The 15948-nt window shown below is 40.7% G+C and overlaps 1 protein-coding gene across 1 annotated transcript in view; it reads left to right on the top strand.

The window, feature by feature from the left end:
• Nucleotides 1–8831, top strand: part of AKT3 (AKT serine/threonine kinase 3) — a 73141-nt gene extending 64310 nt beyond the window's left edge. Inside the window, exons 12-13 of the mRNA XM_009484831.2 lie at nucleotides 5789–5891; nucleotides 8746–8831. Coding sequence (XP_009483106.1) covers nucleotides 5789–5891; nucleotides 8746–8831 — 189 coding nt within the window. The remainder of the gene's footprint in view (nucleotides 1–5788; nucleotides 5892–8745) is intronic.
• The last annotated feature ends 7117 nt before the right edge of the window (nucleotides 8832–15948 follow it).

Here is a 15948-nt window from a genome sequence, read left to right as displayed (position 1 = left end):
ACTGTTTACTTGGAACATCATTTAGTAAGTTAGCTAGTTTGTTAATACAAATACTTTTTTTTTTGTTTTTGAGTTGAGAAGTCTGTGAATTGTGACATGTTTTCAGCACTTCCAGCTGGGCATGCTTGTGATGAAATACAAAGGAGTATTTCAGTGATGTGACCCCATTCTCTTCTCACAGTATAATTTATTTTTTCCACCATTCTGATTTGGCTGTTCTGTCTCTTGCGGTTTTGGTTGTCCAGGAAATTTTAAGGTAGATGAAAGTTTGATTTCTGGACATTGAATCATGAACACTTAATTACCAATACTTAATTTCCTTTCATAGTCAGAAAGAACTGTAACATTTGACAGTTTTTGACATATGTCAGACTTGAATAATAAACTAGATGGAAATTGTTGAAATAGCATATGATGACAATACAAGACATTGTTGAAATACATGGCTTGTAGTTATTTTTATAATAAATTTTCAAAATACATAAGCTGTGAGAAAAGCAGAATTAATCTCATACATTGTAATTTATTAATAAAGAAGAGGCATACATGCTGGGATGTGGCAGTGATTTTTTTTTAGTTGGACAACTTGGAATGTGATAACTGAAGTTGAACCATAAGTCAGATTCAAAAAGTTATTTCTTATGAATAAAACCTGAATTTGAACAGCAGTGCTCACTCTTTAGTATTTATATGATACGTAAAGAATTAGTGTGTTTGGGAATTTTGAGATTATACTCTAGTTATCTAGTTTATTTAAATGAATAATTCAGTAGGGCTGGTGTATAGCTTCTCCTCTTACTCCTTTCACACTTCGAGATAAAGTACTATTCAGCTGCAGTCTGTTGGTGGATGTGATTCTTACGGTAGTGTTAATTTTGAGTTCACTGGAAGGAAAATTCCCTTTGAATTAAAAGAAGAAGGAAGATCAGATTAATGTTCTTAAGCATCATATTATTCATTTGGCAGATCGAGTGCATCACAGTTACTTTGAAGTAGCTTCAGCCACTTCATATACAACACCAAGACAAATGCTCCTGTCAGATTGTCTTTGAGCAAATAATGTTACATATTTTCTGTCATACTGAAGTATTTGCGTGTCTGTTCGATAAGCGTGAGAAAGCTCAAGGTGTAGGGTGGAGCCTGTCCGTTCGGCTCTGTGTGACTGTAACAGTCAGGTGCTGTACTTGCCCCTTTCCTTCCCGCGAGAGAGATGGGTGGCAGGTTTCCCAGGTCTTGAACTGCAGTGGTGTTTCTCACACACTGCTCTCGATGGATGCCAAATGGAAATGCCATTCACTGGAGATAATAAAGACACTAAGAATTTGATACTGCTTCTGCTTGTCATTTCTAACACCAAGTCTTGGAAATGGCCGGGGCAGATTCAGCTTGATAGATGGGTGTGAAATTGGGTTTTTGTCTTGAACATGAACTCTTATAGCCAGTAAACTCACGCTGAGTTTAGACTTTTATTTCTTTGTTTGTATATATGTGTGTGTGTGTGTGTGTAATGCGTGAACACAGAAAATCTGTATTTCTGGTCCTCAGAGTAAATTGCTGGGTGCTGAAGGTGCAGTCTCCTGTCTAGTTTGAGTGTGTTCTGCCTGAATTTGCACAGACTGCTAGAGGAGGAAAATCGTCCTGTACTAAAGCTTGGCAGCTGGGACTGAGCAACACGATTTTCACACAGATTGACAAGGCCTGTGCTTAACAAAAGCTCATCTTACTCCTTTTGGGTGCAGGTTACTGGGTGTGCCTTGTGGTGCTCACATTATTCTTGGACTTCCTGACTTCTCAGGTCAGAAGTGGGGAAAAGCTGTGGCGATAGCAGCTGGATACCATTTCCTTGTGGCACCAAACATGAAATGCCACTGGGTATAGAGAGGCGCTGTCATGTTGCGATCATCAGAGCTGCAGTTAATGTTGGGTGTTTCATTCTTCGTCATTGAGCCTCAGCTTCAGTCTCCCTTGGGATGTATGGAGAAGCTTCTGGGTTCTTATTCAGGCTCTGTGGCAATCTAAGTGGTTCTCTCTGCAGCAGTTGCACCTTATTTGTCTTTCCAATGGTTCTGTTACAGCTGAAATTTGCAGAGATTTTGCTTTCTGTTTTTAAATAAGATCTGACAATTAATGAACAAAGGTGGCACCCCTCCAGAAAGATGATTGCCAAGTTTCTGTAGCATGGCCTGGCGTGTTGGTGACATGGCTTACAAAATCTGTCGCAAATGGCTCTGTCTCCAGTCTCCTGAACCCGGTGTTGAAGTACCGTGTCCCTCTGCGTACACTTGCATGCATCATTTATACCATACTCCGTGCTTCTGCTTTGACTGAAAGGTTGTTAGGAAAGAATTTCTTACTGCATTTCTCTCATTTTCTTCTGGAGGTGACGCCTGAGCTCTGTGCTCTGGTTCCTCATTTCTTGAAAAGAATTCTGCAGGAAGCAGTAAATTATTTTAGAGGTTCTCCCATTAGAATTGGGAGCGTGTCTTGCAAGTATCCCAACAATTATATGAAGGTCAGAGAAAGAATTTACGTGGGGGAGGGGGAGGTGTGCCTTTGGTGGCAGATCAGGAGTCTGGAGTGGGATGTCCGCAAGACTTTAGCCGCAGGTGGTTTGCTGTAGGTGGGGTAGAGCAGGTCGAAAGAAGTGATCCCCAGTTCTGGCTGTCCTCACAGCTGTGCTGGTGGAAATGATCCTGTGAGGGAAGGAGGCAAAGTGGATGGAGAGGACCAAGAAACCTTTCTGCTGCTGTCTGTTGCGTTGTATCTGTCTGTCTCTAATCTCAGCTGCCATTTCCTCTTTCCCATAGGCTGTAGGGGATGGCTGGTGTATGTGAGGGTACAGCTTGTATAAATACCAGTGCACCAGTATAAATACCAGCCATGGAGAGCCACATGGCTGCACAGTTTGTTTTTGCAGTCACTGAAGTTTCCGACTGCTTTTAATGTCCAGGATATGAAAGGTAGTGCTGTAAGACAGATGAATCTCAAAACACCAGTGATACAAATTTGCATCGGGTTCCTTCTGTCTAGTTACCACCTGGAGTTTTGTGTGTTTTACTTGTTTCACCTCCCCAGACAGCTAAACTTCTGGCATAACTGGAAGTTTCATCAGCTGACTTACTGGACATTATTGATAAACACTTTTCTGTTAAGCCTAGCTACTGTGCATTGAATTGCAGCAGCAACTTCCTTCCATCACCCGTGATTGATGAATTTTGTTTTAATTGTGCTTTTCATACCTGAGAACTGTGAAAGTGTCTTTTAAAAGGATGTACAGTGGTGGTCACTTGGCCTTGAGTAGAGTATGTTACTTGGCTTCATGTAATTTTTTTTTTTTTTTTTTCTCACTTTTTGAGTGGTGTTCTCTGGGACAGAAAAATGGCAGTCTGGAATGTTCCACTGCAATAACTCTGTGCTTAGGAATTGTGTGGCTGCTTTGCTGGGGGGATGTACAACTTTGGAAATCTGCTTAAATAGTGCAAAATTGATCGGGATGGCCAGGATGCATACAAAAATAATTTCCATAAAGGTGCATGAATTTTTACAATAAACCAGAAATACTTTGTTTTTAAATACTGGACATAACTGGATTTATACCTAGAAGATTCTTCTGATGTTGAGTTTATATATGGTAGCTCCTTAAGCGTTTATCCTACAATGCCCAAAACCTTTACTTCAAATGCCCCTCTGCTGTTCTATGTTTTCCATTCAGGAAAATGTAAGGGAAAACCGAGTTTAGTTTTGTAAAAGTATTAGTCAGATTTATTGTACTGTTTTGAGTATATGCAAGTGATAAATTTATTTTTGCTATAATAATTGCTTGGACTGTTACTGAAGATTTGGATCAGATAAAATAGAGCTCTTAGCATATACTCAAAAGGACAAATAAACTGTTGCAGGGAGAAAAGAGTCAATTTGTTGAATGAAGGGTAATGCTGAAGGAGTTGCAGGTGTATCCTGGGGGGGGTGGCAGCAGAATCTGGTCCCATGTCCAAAGAACCACCCAGCGTTCTGGTGTGGTTCTCATATTGCAAGGTACAGTGAAGATATCTTTCTCCAGCTAACACAGCTTTCACATTACCAGCTGTCAGCATAATATATCCTATGTGAGAAGGAAAACATGAAAAGAACTGGGTGGCAGTTTTCAACGTGGATTTGGAAACAATGAGAATTTGTGTATGCATTTGTAATGGTGATAAAAAACGGAGAGAGGTTTTGTGTAAGTGTATGCACCTACACATGCTTTTGGTTAGGTTTTTTTGCTGTTGTCTTGCTGTTTAAGTGCCCCATTTATGCACCTCATCACATTTTAATCTTTCATGCCTCATCCCAAACTGTAAAGTATTAGGAATTAATAGTAATAATTTTTTTGATAGAGATCTTACTGTAACGAGTGTCTTGTTGAAAGCCGTCTTTCTTTGGCTGGTTGTGCAGCACTACATACCTACGTGGTCTAGTCCTCATAGGGCAGGCTAGCTTTTTTCATTTTTGTGTATTGTTTAGTCTCCTTCGGTTAACACTGAGATCCAGAGGTTTCTTTAATATTCACCAGTTCATGCACATCTCTCCAAGCTGTACCAAAAAAAAAAGTCTTGTGCACTGAACATAGTAAAATAACGAAGACTCTTCCTGTCGTAAAAAATTATCATCAGAAGAAGAGTTTCTGCAGTGTAAATCGTGTATGGCAAATTGTGTCTAGTGCATTGAACTTGGTGAGGGGAGGGGGTTTAACAGCAGTTCGCTTCCTTTGCTGTGGGGTAAATGAACAAATTAATTGTTTGGTGTTGGTGTTCTGTTGAGAGAGATAACATGAAACTAGTTGAAAACCACACGCAAGCCCTGATAACATCAGTGAGCTGTAATGTAACCTGTTGTATAGAACAGGAAACTGATACACTATCTTCAAGGTGTGTATTTTGAATTGCATATGAGGAGGTAACACCAAAGGGCTTCAAGGTACAAACCAAAACATTGTCACCCCCCGCCTCACTTTGCAATATCATACATACTAAACTGCTCTATCGTTTGGGACTGGCACCATGCAGTGTGATATTCCATACTGAATATACCTTCCAGTTAAAATCTGTGGCCTGCAGGCAGTTGTTCTGGAGGAGGAGGTGGATAGCAGGGCTGGTTCAGAAGAGGGGCAAGGAAGTCCTGCCTGGGAGCTGTGAGCAAATACCAGTGACTTGCTGTTGGGAAATACCACCCCGTACTGTGAAAGCAGTAGGCAGGATTAGATCCAGCAGCTCACTTAAGCATGAACTGGGCTTTTTTTTTTTTTTTTTTTGAATATAAAATTTATTTTCACACTCACCTAGTTTCTTCTAAAGGTAAGTTCAGATGCAGGCCTTAACCCTGCAACAAAAAATGCGTCCTGCTTACTATGCTGTCTGTGCAGTCGTTTTTGCCTTAGCTGTTTATACCACCCAGTTGTGGCGAAGTACCTAGAGGTGCCTTTGCCTGACATCTATGTGGGTAATTAGAATGGCCTGAAGAATTTCTAGGTGATTACCTTTATGCAGCTCAATTAATCTGCAAGTCATGTGAGAGTGATTCTTGGAATTCAGCCATGCTGTGCTATTAGCTAGATTCTGAACTAGCAGTTTTGCGATTGACTCTAATGGCTTCTGTCTCCTCCTAGAAGTTGAGAGACTCAGCTGCCTCTCCACGGACCTACTCGTTTGATCTGGGGTGTAGGGAAAAAGGAGAACTTAATTGTTTTCCTGGTAGTAATTTGGCTGGTTTCAGGTATAGTAATTTCATTTTGTTTCTTGGTCCCTTTCAGCTTGTACCTCCTTTTAAACCTCAAGTGACATCTGAGACAGACACCAGGTATTTTGATGAAGAATTTACAGCTCAAACTATTACAATAACGCCGCCTGAAAAATGTAAGTCAGAAATTCTGCATAAGCATAACTTAAAATTAATCAGTTTATAATAAAGCACTGTGTAAGGTTTTTTCTGTTTGATGTTTGAATGGAAAAGCTATTCTCACTGTTACTAATAAAAATCTTCACATGGAAGGGTGTAAGAGTAACTTTCAATGGCAGTGTTCTTTTAAAGAAGGAGTAATTACAAAGCTTAGAATATTAGATCACTCTGGCTTGGGTTCTGGGGGCATTTTTTTGGTGTGGTTTTTTTTGTTGTTGTTTTGGTTTTGTTTGGTTGTTTTTTTGTTTTGGGTTTTTTTTTTTGTTTTGTTTTCTTTTCTTTTTAAATAAGAAAAACACCAGCTTCAAATGTTTGCTGGTTGGCAGTCAAGGTCCCAGTTCAGCAAACTACTGAGCATGGACCCTGCTTCAAGCATGTGGACACTGCTAGTGGCTTCAGTGGGTTGTTTAGGTTTAGTGAGTTAGGCATATTTTAAAACACTTTGAAGACCAAAAGAAAAATAAAAAAAGAGCTGCCAGAAACAAGTGGATGTCTCTTGTGTAGATATTAATTACTTGAAAATGAAATTTCCTATCAAGTCCTGTGCTTCAGCAGAGCTCTTCAAGAAGTTATTAATGTAGATGTAACCATTGCACTGGGCCTTGCACAGAGTTTGTTTGTTGCAGTGAATGTAATTTCATCACGGTTTGTAGTTTTGTCATCTTCTGCTATACACACGCGAGTCATGATCTGATCGGCTAAGCTAGGGCTTAACAGAGTTACCAAACTAGGGCAGTTAAAATCTTGCTGGTTAGTTCTTGAATGAATTTCCTTTCTGAGTGAGGTGGTTTTTTTTTTTTTTTAATTGGAGCTTGGGGAAAGAGGATCACAAAGGTAGACAATAAAGACTGTAGTTAAGGTAGATTACCCTTTCACAGAGCTAGCTCATTTTTTTGGTGTTTTAGGATTCCCAGGTTTAGCTGCAGTTTTCTGTTTGTATCTAGATCTGGAGTATTTTCTGGATTTTGCATTTTTCGTGTTTGAACACAGTCATTTGAAGTGATTATAAGTCTTCCTGCTGTGAAAAAAATAACTCTTTCTTCTCCCATCTATCTTGATAAGAATTTGTTCATGTTTGTAATTTACACAAATTATGCTAAAATTTGGATGAACTTGGAGTCTGTTGATTCATTATCGTAAAGTCTTGATCTCTTGAAACTCCACATATGCGATGCGAATGGCTATTTATCCATTAAAGGTTGAAGCAATACAAAATACGTGTACGCTTCAGCTTTAAATTTGTTGAATTCAGAGCAGGTGATCAGTACCAATGCAAGGAAATTACCTACCTACCTAAAGTACCTATCCTGGCCCCTGGTAATGGTCTGGCTGCTGCAGCGTGAAACTTAGCACAGGCTGCAACCCCACCCCAATCATAAGAAAAATAAAATGGGGAGAATGACCAGCAGCAGTGCAGAGATCAGCTGCGGCGTTGCTGATGTGGGAAGCCCTCCCAGAGGGCTGGCAGGGCTGCGTCGCCAGCAGCACGAAGGTGAATTTTCTCTTGTGCCAGGCAGATCTGGAAAACTGCTGCCATTTTTAGTGAACTGCAGTGGTTCAAGGACCGCATGGGTTTTTCCCTTTTCTGGGTATTGCAATGGGAAATGATTTTGAATTATTTTTCTTTTAAAATCTACAAGTAATTATATTATCTACAATATGGTATCACCTCTGCCTGATGGGATTATGCAAAAGGGGGTTAAAATGTGTTTTAGGGATGGAGGGTTCAGCAGAGTTACTGCTGAACTAAAGATCTTTTATAGTTACAGAAATAATTTTCATAACATTGAGGCCAGTTGTTTAGATATCAAAGTTTTACAAATCACGCTAAGTGAATATTGAAACTAGATCTTGTATCTACAGTAGTCAAACTGATAGCAAAACAAACAAGCTCTGTATATGAACCTAATTTAAAATGACAGTATAAAAGGCAGACTGTATTTGAAGTTACAGAACTGAGAGGCACTGTTGAAGTCAAGCAGCCTCATCATAGCAATTGCTCAAACCTGCATTAGCTCTAGTTTTTATATGTGGAATATATGAAAATACAAAAGATACATAAGTCTGAAAGGTTGCCTATAAATAGATTGTTAGAATGACACTTTCAATAGGAGTCTTTAAGGATAAGCACTGTTAAAGAATCCATGTGAGAATGTAGGTCCAAATTCTCAGAGTTAGGCAACATCTGGTGCCTGGTTTCCATTGGCACTGCAGGAATTATGTAAATAAAAATATTTATGAATTTGGCTTAGTCCGTATTTCCTCTGATCCCAATAAATACTGTAAAAATAAGTTTACTAAAAAATAATATGTAAGAATTGAAACACCTAGGACCTGCATGAATTGTTCATTTTTTAGCTGTTTTTCCTTTTAACTCCCTTTGAAATGGAGGAATATTTAAATATATCTACAGTAAGATTATAATTTCCTGAACTCAGCTTAAGAAATAATGAAAACTGGCTGCTTCAATCAGCAGTCGGCTTCTGTGCTACCAGAAGCTCGATGTGCTGGCATGTTTTGATTAGCCTAGAATGGGTAGTAATGATGGAAGTTCTCAGGTGATTGTCATAATAAACCAAACCAACCAACCAACCAACCAACCCACCCTGAAATAAATGGTGACTTATTGCAAGGATATCTTTTCAGTGAGCGTCGTGCTACTGTATGAGCATAAGCTTATATGGATAAAGTCTTACTTTAACTTGAGCCTTTAACGTCAGCATTGAACCCTGAAAGATGTACTGCCTATCAGGTGAACAGTAAAATTTTGTTGCAAATATAGTGACATTTTGAACTTCTCCCTTAATACAGATGACGAGGATGGTATGGACTGCATGGACAATGAGAGGCGGCCGCATTTCCCCCAGTTTTCCTACTCTGCAAGTGGACGAGAATAACTTTTCTGTTCTGCTGCTTCACTGTCATCTTAGGTTTATCACTGAAAATGATTCCTGAACATCACCACCAGTACTAGATACTATTTAAGATAGCAGGGGCACTTTCAGAGACCATTCCAAATTGAACAAGTTTCTTTCCCAAACCTACCTAAAATCCATCTTGGTTTTGCATGAAATAACGAAATTTTCTCTACTACGCTCTCCTGCTGTTGCTGCTGCCCACAGTCTCAGTATAATAGCAACGTCAAGAAGTTACTAACAGTTACTTTGAAGGTAGATGACTTGACTTCATCATTGTACACTTTGTGCACAAGTAGTCATCTATTTTTCCTCACAGTGGAGGCTAAACAAAAAAACGTGTCGGTCCAGCTTATCTTCTTCCAGAAGATGAATCAAAGTTGTAATTAGTCTAAAAAGACTAGTCTATAATGTTTTCTTGCATCTGTTTGTGCTGGTTAGAACAAGGAAACATAGGGGTGGTGATGTACATATGCAAGGTTTTTGTTAGGCATATCATTACTTGAAGCAGGTCTCTGTCATTAACATCTGGCTGGAATTTGTTTGGGAAACGTTTGAGAGAAGGACTTAAACTGTTGATATATATAAATATATATATATATATTATTTTTTAATTACTGTTGGATACTACAGAAGAAGCAGAAGGGCTGGGCTCACCCAGCCTGCCACTTAGAACTTCCAGGTTCACGTGCAATCATGGAGAATCGAACATTATACATGCAAGAAATGAAGGCATAAAAGCAGCAGTTGAAGTTGATTAAGGGGTCTTATAATTTGCACCAGATAACATCTTTCTCATGCTTTTCTTTTTCTTTCATGATATACATCACCTCTGATGGCTGAAGAATGTAGACAGGCATAATGGTATTGCTTTTCACCAAAATGTGTGCACCAAGGTAAACAGGTGTTTGCCTTACTTGTTTTCATTTTGAGTTTGTGAATTAGCTTTTTCTCCAGGTGTTTAACTCTGAATATTCTTTTTTTTTTTTTTTTTTTTTTTTTTTTTTTTGTTATACTGCAGTAGTATTTATTTTTAGGGATAAGGATTGTATGTGTCATGTTTGCGAATGCTGCTACATCTTAGATAGAACAGGCTTATAGCAGTTAATTTTGTAATATATGGAAGGACTGTACAAGCTGAAGGGAATAATGCACTTTTCTCCCATGTGGAAATTTTAACAAGGCTCTGAAATTGTACATACTGCTTAGAATCAGATTTTTGTGAATGAAAAACTGTCTTTTAATCGTTTGGCAACGGAGGCGAGGAATTCCAGCTTCGTGTGCCAAAGGGTTAAAAACAAACAGACAAAAAAATCTACATCTTGTTCTCCATTGAGGATAAATGTAGTGTAAGAGCCTGACAGCACAAGAGAAAATTTCTGTTCTATATGAAGGAATTGCATTTGAACAAGGAGACCACAGTGATTACAAGAAAAGCACTTTATTTTAATAATTAAAATAGTAAATTTCTGGGATCGGCCGTTCTCCAGGAAGGTTTGCCCTCAACCAAAAGAGTCCCGAAACCCAGCATGTTACATGTAACCGTGGTACCCGATTGACTGAATTTAAAACATCACGAGAAACACTCCACTGATAGGAAAATGTCTTTCCATTTCCGAAGATCTGTATCTAACAGAACGTGTGCATAAACTTTAGCTTTGTTCTTCAGCAATGATAATCTTAATAATAAACCCTTTGGTGCTAGGAGTCGGGACATTACGCAGTGCAGCCATAGCGTGCACGTGCCCTTGCTAGCGACGTCCGAAAACCCTGACTCCATGGGATTATCATTTGAAGCGTCTCTGCGTTCGGATCTTGTTAGCTCCCACGAAGACTGTGATAGCGCAGAGTATTACTGATCGCGTTGTGTGAATGAGTAGATGAGTCTGAAAGGAGAGATGTTCCTACGCAGATGCCTTAGCCTCTTGATGTGGAAAGTTGAGTGCCCTGGCATGAAGCCCACTGCTGGCAGTGCCCGTGCTGGGACGGTCAAGGGGTAGATGGGCATTTTAGCAAGGCAGCTAAAGATGCAGACTAACTTAGACAATTTTTCATGTTTTGTGTTTTATCTTTAGTAATGGATGGATAATCAGAAATATATCATGATGTCTATTCTAACTACATAGGATCTCATTCTGTCACCTCGTAACACTAAACACGTGTAGAGATTATCCCTCTACGGAGAGAGAGGAGCGCAGCAAATGCGTTGCAGGTCGGTTCTGCGCCGGCAGCGCAGAGGTGTCTACGCTGACACGGTGAGCGAGTGACTGAAATAACCAAGTACTTAATAGACGGGCATTAATTAGTTCTCTGCAAAGGCCTCCTACTTACAGACTAAAACTATGGTGAAGCAAAATCTGTGTTACATGCCTGTGTTTTTTTCCCCTATGTTTTCAGCTCGTAGTAGCAGTAAGTTTCTTGACACAGGGCACCTCTAGCTCATGACCAACTGGCGCCGGGCCTCTGGCCAGCCGTTCCTCGCGTGCAGAAGAAACCCTGTGGTTAGCTCACCGTCGCGTAGCTAGTTAGAACGCGGTTTGCAGTAAATATCTGTCCGTGAATTATTTGGAAACCTTTTAAGACTTCACTTTGCATTGTATTGTCTGCCTTCCAAAACGTCATTGATCAAGTTTATGCTACAGAGAGAGTCAGCGGCCACTCCGTGCTGCCCCGGGTTGGGGGATTCTCGCTCTTACCGGTGTTAGACGAAAGACGGATGGGCGAGCGGTGCCGAGAGAAACTTCTGAAGCTCTCCTTTTGCTGTTCGCAGTTGTGGGTGGATTTGGACAGGAGGTGGTGGCTGGTTCCCTGGGCGAGCCTTTCGAGCACAGTATGTTTCAGACCTGGACTCCAGCTTGTACTGACTTCCATGCCATACAGTATGCCCTCTTGTACTGCAGCCATCTCGGAGGAAATAGGTCATTTCTGTTTGGGTTTTGGCAGTTTTGCACACAGCTTCACTTTCCACACTAATCCATCTTCCAGTACATTCCTGTTGCTTACAGAACGTTTATTCCAGTATTGTTTCACCTTTTTTTTCCATCTTTACTTGCGGCTTCTTAAAGCTGACTGTTCTTGCAGGGGCCATGTGCTTCTCCTAGAGTACAAAAGTAAGGTCTTTCCTTACTAACTGCAGGGTCTATATATTACACCTCAATGTACACACTTTGCTGCTACTGTTTGTACTGTCTACAGTAGAATTTCCTTATCTTGCTCCTGGTAGTGCATTACAGGCAAGCATGAAATGTAAAGTATTTATTTAAATAAAAACCTCTAAATTGGTAATTGAATTACCTCCCTGTAGCTTTAGAGTTTGTGACATTTCTTGACCTTGCTAGTTCTTTCATTAGATCCATGCAAGATCTAGTCATATGGTTAAGGATACTACGCAGACACGACTATGAACCCAAGAAACCGTATTACTGTTGGTCATACTTAAACTGTTGATTTCCTTAAGTATATGACCCACAAGGATGTGAAATAACTACAAGAAACTGTTTTTGTACACTGTACATCCTTAGTATTTTTACACGTATATGATAGGGATGCACATTATTTTCCTTCGTACAGACAGCTTAAATAAAGCACTATGTCAATCTGCTACTTCTGTGTTTTTTAATGCTAATTTGTTCTGGAGGTTTGTAAATATATATATATATATATATGTTCAAGCTTGCCACAAAGGACGTATTTTTTTATATCTGCACATTACTATTAAATCTCTTAGAGGATAAAAGTCCTAAGTTGTTCTGTGTCACAGAAAGAAAAACTGAAATGAGAAGGCTATATTGCAGATGACAAAAGATTTCTCAAGTTTTGGGTTAAATATTTACTTCATATTTTAAAGTAATTTTATATAGGTTAGATGTTTCAATCCTGAAATGCACAAAGAATTTACTTAATTTCTTCTTACAAGAAAATGTACATCGTTATTTTTTTATCACTGTATATATAATGATCTGTGCATGTTTAGTTACAAGTTTTATTTGCTGTGAAGTCCTAGTGATAACTGTAACTCGCTGTGACGTATTTCAAATACCGGGTGATCAGTTTCAGCTTGTAAATTATTAAGTTACAGTATTGTCAAAAAAAAAAAGACGTTTTTATGAATAAGCAAGATGTATCTGTGCTTTGGACCGAGGCTATTTCTATACAGGCGGTTCATGTTAACTCTGCGAGGTGTATGTCGCTTGTAAAAGTAAACTTGGGTTACACTTTTCAAGTAATGGATACACAGGGCTACATTCCTGCCAGAACCCCCACGATTCAAAAGTGATTTGTCATCTAATGAAATTCATAGCCTCACATCCCATAGCTAGGTAATAACGTCTTAGGGTAAGGAGAGGAAAAAAATGGGAAGGTGGAATTTGCAGGGTGCCTCAGTGGGACTCTTTGAAGCCCGCCAGCTGGTCCGGGGCCCGTGGAACCAGCCGGGCAGGAGGGCTGAGTGTCCCTAAAGCAGTCGGTCATCTAGCGCAGCTCTCGGACAGGAATCGAGGTGCTTCATCCAGGTCTCAGGTTTTTTCCTGGTTTTTCCTTTTTTATTTTTTCTCCCCCACCTTGTAATAGGAAAGTGCATCAGCCAGCCAGCCAGCCATTAGTTCGGTGATATGAGGAGATCAGGGACTCAGCTGCGGCCGTGGCAGGACTGTCTGGTCGGGCCGCATCCCGCATCGCGGGATCACGCTCTGGCTGCGGACATGGGATTTCCTGGATTCGATCGCCTGGTCTGACCCTTGTGAACTTTGTAAAACTAAGCATTTTGCGCCTAAGTAGAAGCGGGGGCGGGAAGCACGAGCCAGGTAGACCTGGTGCTACCCGTGTTTGATGCCTAGTTAATTGCTACAAGGTCGAGTAGCTGCTGCAGGGAAATTGATTCCTTCGAGCCTCCCAGCAACGTCGCGTATTGAGCCTGTGCCTGGGATGAATATGAAAAAACCTCCTTCCAGCTGCATGTCCTTGCAGCCCAGGATGCTTTGTTGCAATGGGACAGGTACGCGGGCGGCTGGCAGCGGTGCTCTGCTCGCAGCCACCTGGTAGGTGAGGTGGGGCCGGAAAGGTTGAGGGTCCACAGGGCCTCGGGCAGCTCCAGGAGCTCGGTGAAGCCGAAGTGTTGGGACCCGGCCCCGAGTTCCTTTGCGCGCATAGCCTCTAGGCACTTTGTCCTATTTAAACACAGATTTATGCTCTGGAATAATTAAAAATAAATTTTAAAAAAAAAGTTTGCATATTCCTACATTTATAAATGGCTATTCTTACCTGTGTAACCATCTATAAAGTAGTGACACTTAAAAATTTGTCAGCCTGATTACTGTGGAAAACCCGGAGTTTGGCTAGAGAGGACTTCTCTTCATCAGGCTTTCTTGTCCCTAAAGAGCTGAGGCTGTTTTAAGCACGTTTATTGTCATAGTGGTGGAGCAGGTCAGGGAGGTGATCCGATGTGTTTGGCAGTTTAATATGGCAGGAAATTGAACTAGAGAGGAGGAAAAAAAAAAAAACCACCACTTTGATGTTAGGGCTGTACCGCTAATAATTCTTAAAATACAAGCGCAGGAAAAATTGTGTCCCACAGCAAATGGGAACTTATTGCATGTGTTGTTTTTGTTACATTTTTTTTGTTACATTTTATGTATTCTTGCTGGCAGAGGTAGCTTTATTAAAGGAGAACTGTTCTTTGCGCTCTCCCCCCCCCCCCCCCCAGTGCAATTCTACAACTACACCGCAGATAACAGATGTAGAAACTTTTTTTTTGTACGTACTCAGTTTATCCTACACTGGTTAGCAAAAGATTGGGATCTATTATTTCTGAAACAGCCTGGTATTTGGAAAGTAACATTTAAAAACACAAGTGCACAGTGAACCAGGACAAAAGCCCTCTGAATGTGTCCTCCAAAATGTTTTGAGTTCAATAAGTTGAAGCCAAGTTCATCTCTCAGGCTGCTCAGTATTTGCTGGCGGAAAAGTCCAGCATCACCACTTCGGTGGTGAGAGCCGGGCACCTCCCCTAAAGGCTCACCTGGACTAACTAAGGCTTCCTTTCTCTCCAAGGCTTTATCCAGTGAATGTTTTGAAGGGAAACCTGCCCCATGGAAATTCTTCCACCTTATATGGAATATTTCTCAATCATTCTTATGCTTCTATGATGGATAAGTCGGTGTCAGGGCTCTCACTTTTGTATGAAAAGTGACAAATACCTTGTAAAAATAAGGTTCCCAGGTAGATTCTGGTAATGGGTTTATAAACAGGAGCGCAGTGTGCTTGTGCAGGACTTAACAACAGTGCCCTTCTCCCCCCTCCCCAGGCACACGCCTTCCCTTGAATTCCGAAGGACAGAACAAGGAAAATAAGAATCCAGTGAAGTTTATTGGTATTTCAGTCTGTAAATAAGACATCTCTGTTCAATTATAAAAATAGATAAAAACATTTCGTAAAAAATTGTACAAATTATGAATTAAGTCCACACGATGTAATAGCTGTTGAAACTGGCTTGCAAGCCTAGTCTTTTCAGAAAAGTCTCAGCTGTCTTCCTAGGAAGCGTGGCAGGCTGGTAACGCTTCAAAATATTTACGACTCTGTAGCTAAAGACTAATAGAAACCAGTTGACATTAGCCAGCGAGCGTGCCTGTTTTCTGCAGAGGTGTCTTTGGGTGAGCCTCAGACAAGCCCAAGTTTCAGCTGGGTGCAGAGCAGACCTGAAAGATAAAAGAAGGAGACGGGCGTGTAAGTAAGTAGTCCGTATCGTGTTGCTTGTGTTTCTCATTTGTGGCACTTCAGCCTGCGGGCGAGTTCTTAGAAGAGAAGTACAGAAATGGTTAAGACTGTGGTAATGCGATGTAAACAAGCGCTGTTTCAAAGCCCGCTGTCCTCGCCTCTGTCTAAGATCAGAAGTCTCACGGGTGGCGCGAACAAGAGCTATTTGATTTCTGAAAAACAGGATCTCCATGAGCTTCAGCCGTCGTTCACGTTTAGCAGTAAATAACCGAGCTCTTGTTTTGGGGCACGTCCAAGATCCTGCCCCTTCTCCTTTCCAGGAAGGAGGCGGCGGGTTTGTGCCAGCGAGTGTTTACTGGGAATTGTACAGCGCGTGTACGGGTGGGCA

This window comes from Pelecanus crispus, chromosome 3 (genome assembly GCF_030463565.1).
Source record: "Pelecanus crispus isolate bPelCri1 chromosome 3, bPelCri1.pri, whole genome shotgun sequence".
In the NCBI taxonomy this organism is placed as follows: Eukaryota; Metazoa; Chordata; class Aves; order Pelecaniformes; family Pelecanidae; genus Pelecanus; species Pelecanus crispus.
The sequence above is the reverse complement of the archived record's forward strand: the minus strand, read 5'-3'. Positions and strand labels throughout refer to the sequence as shown.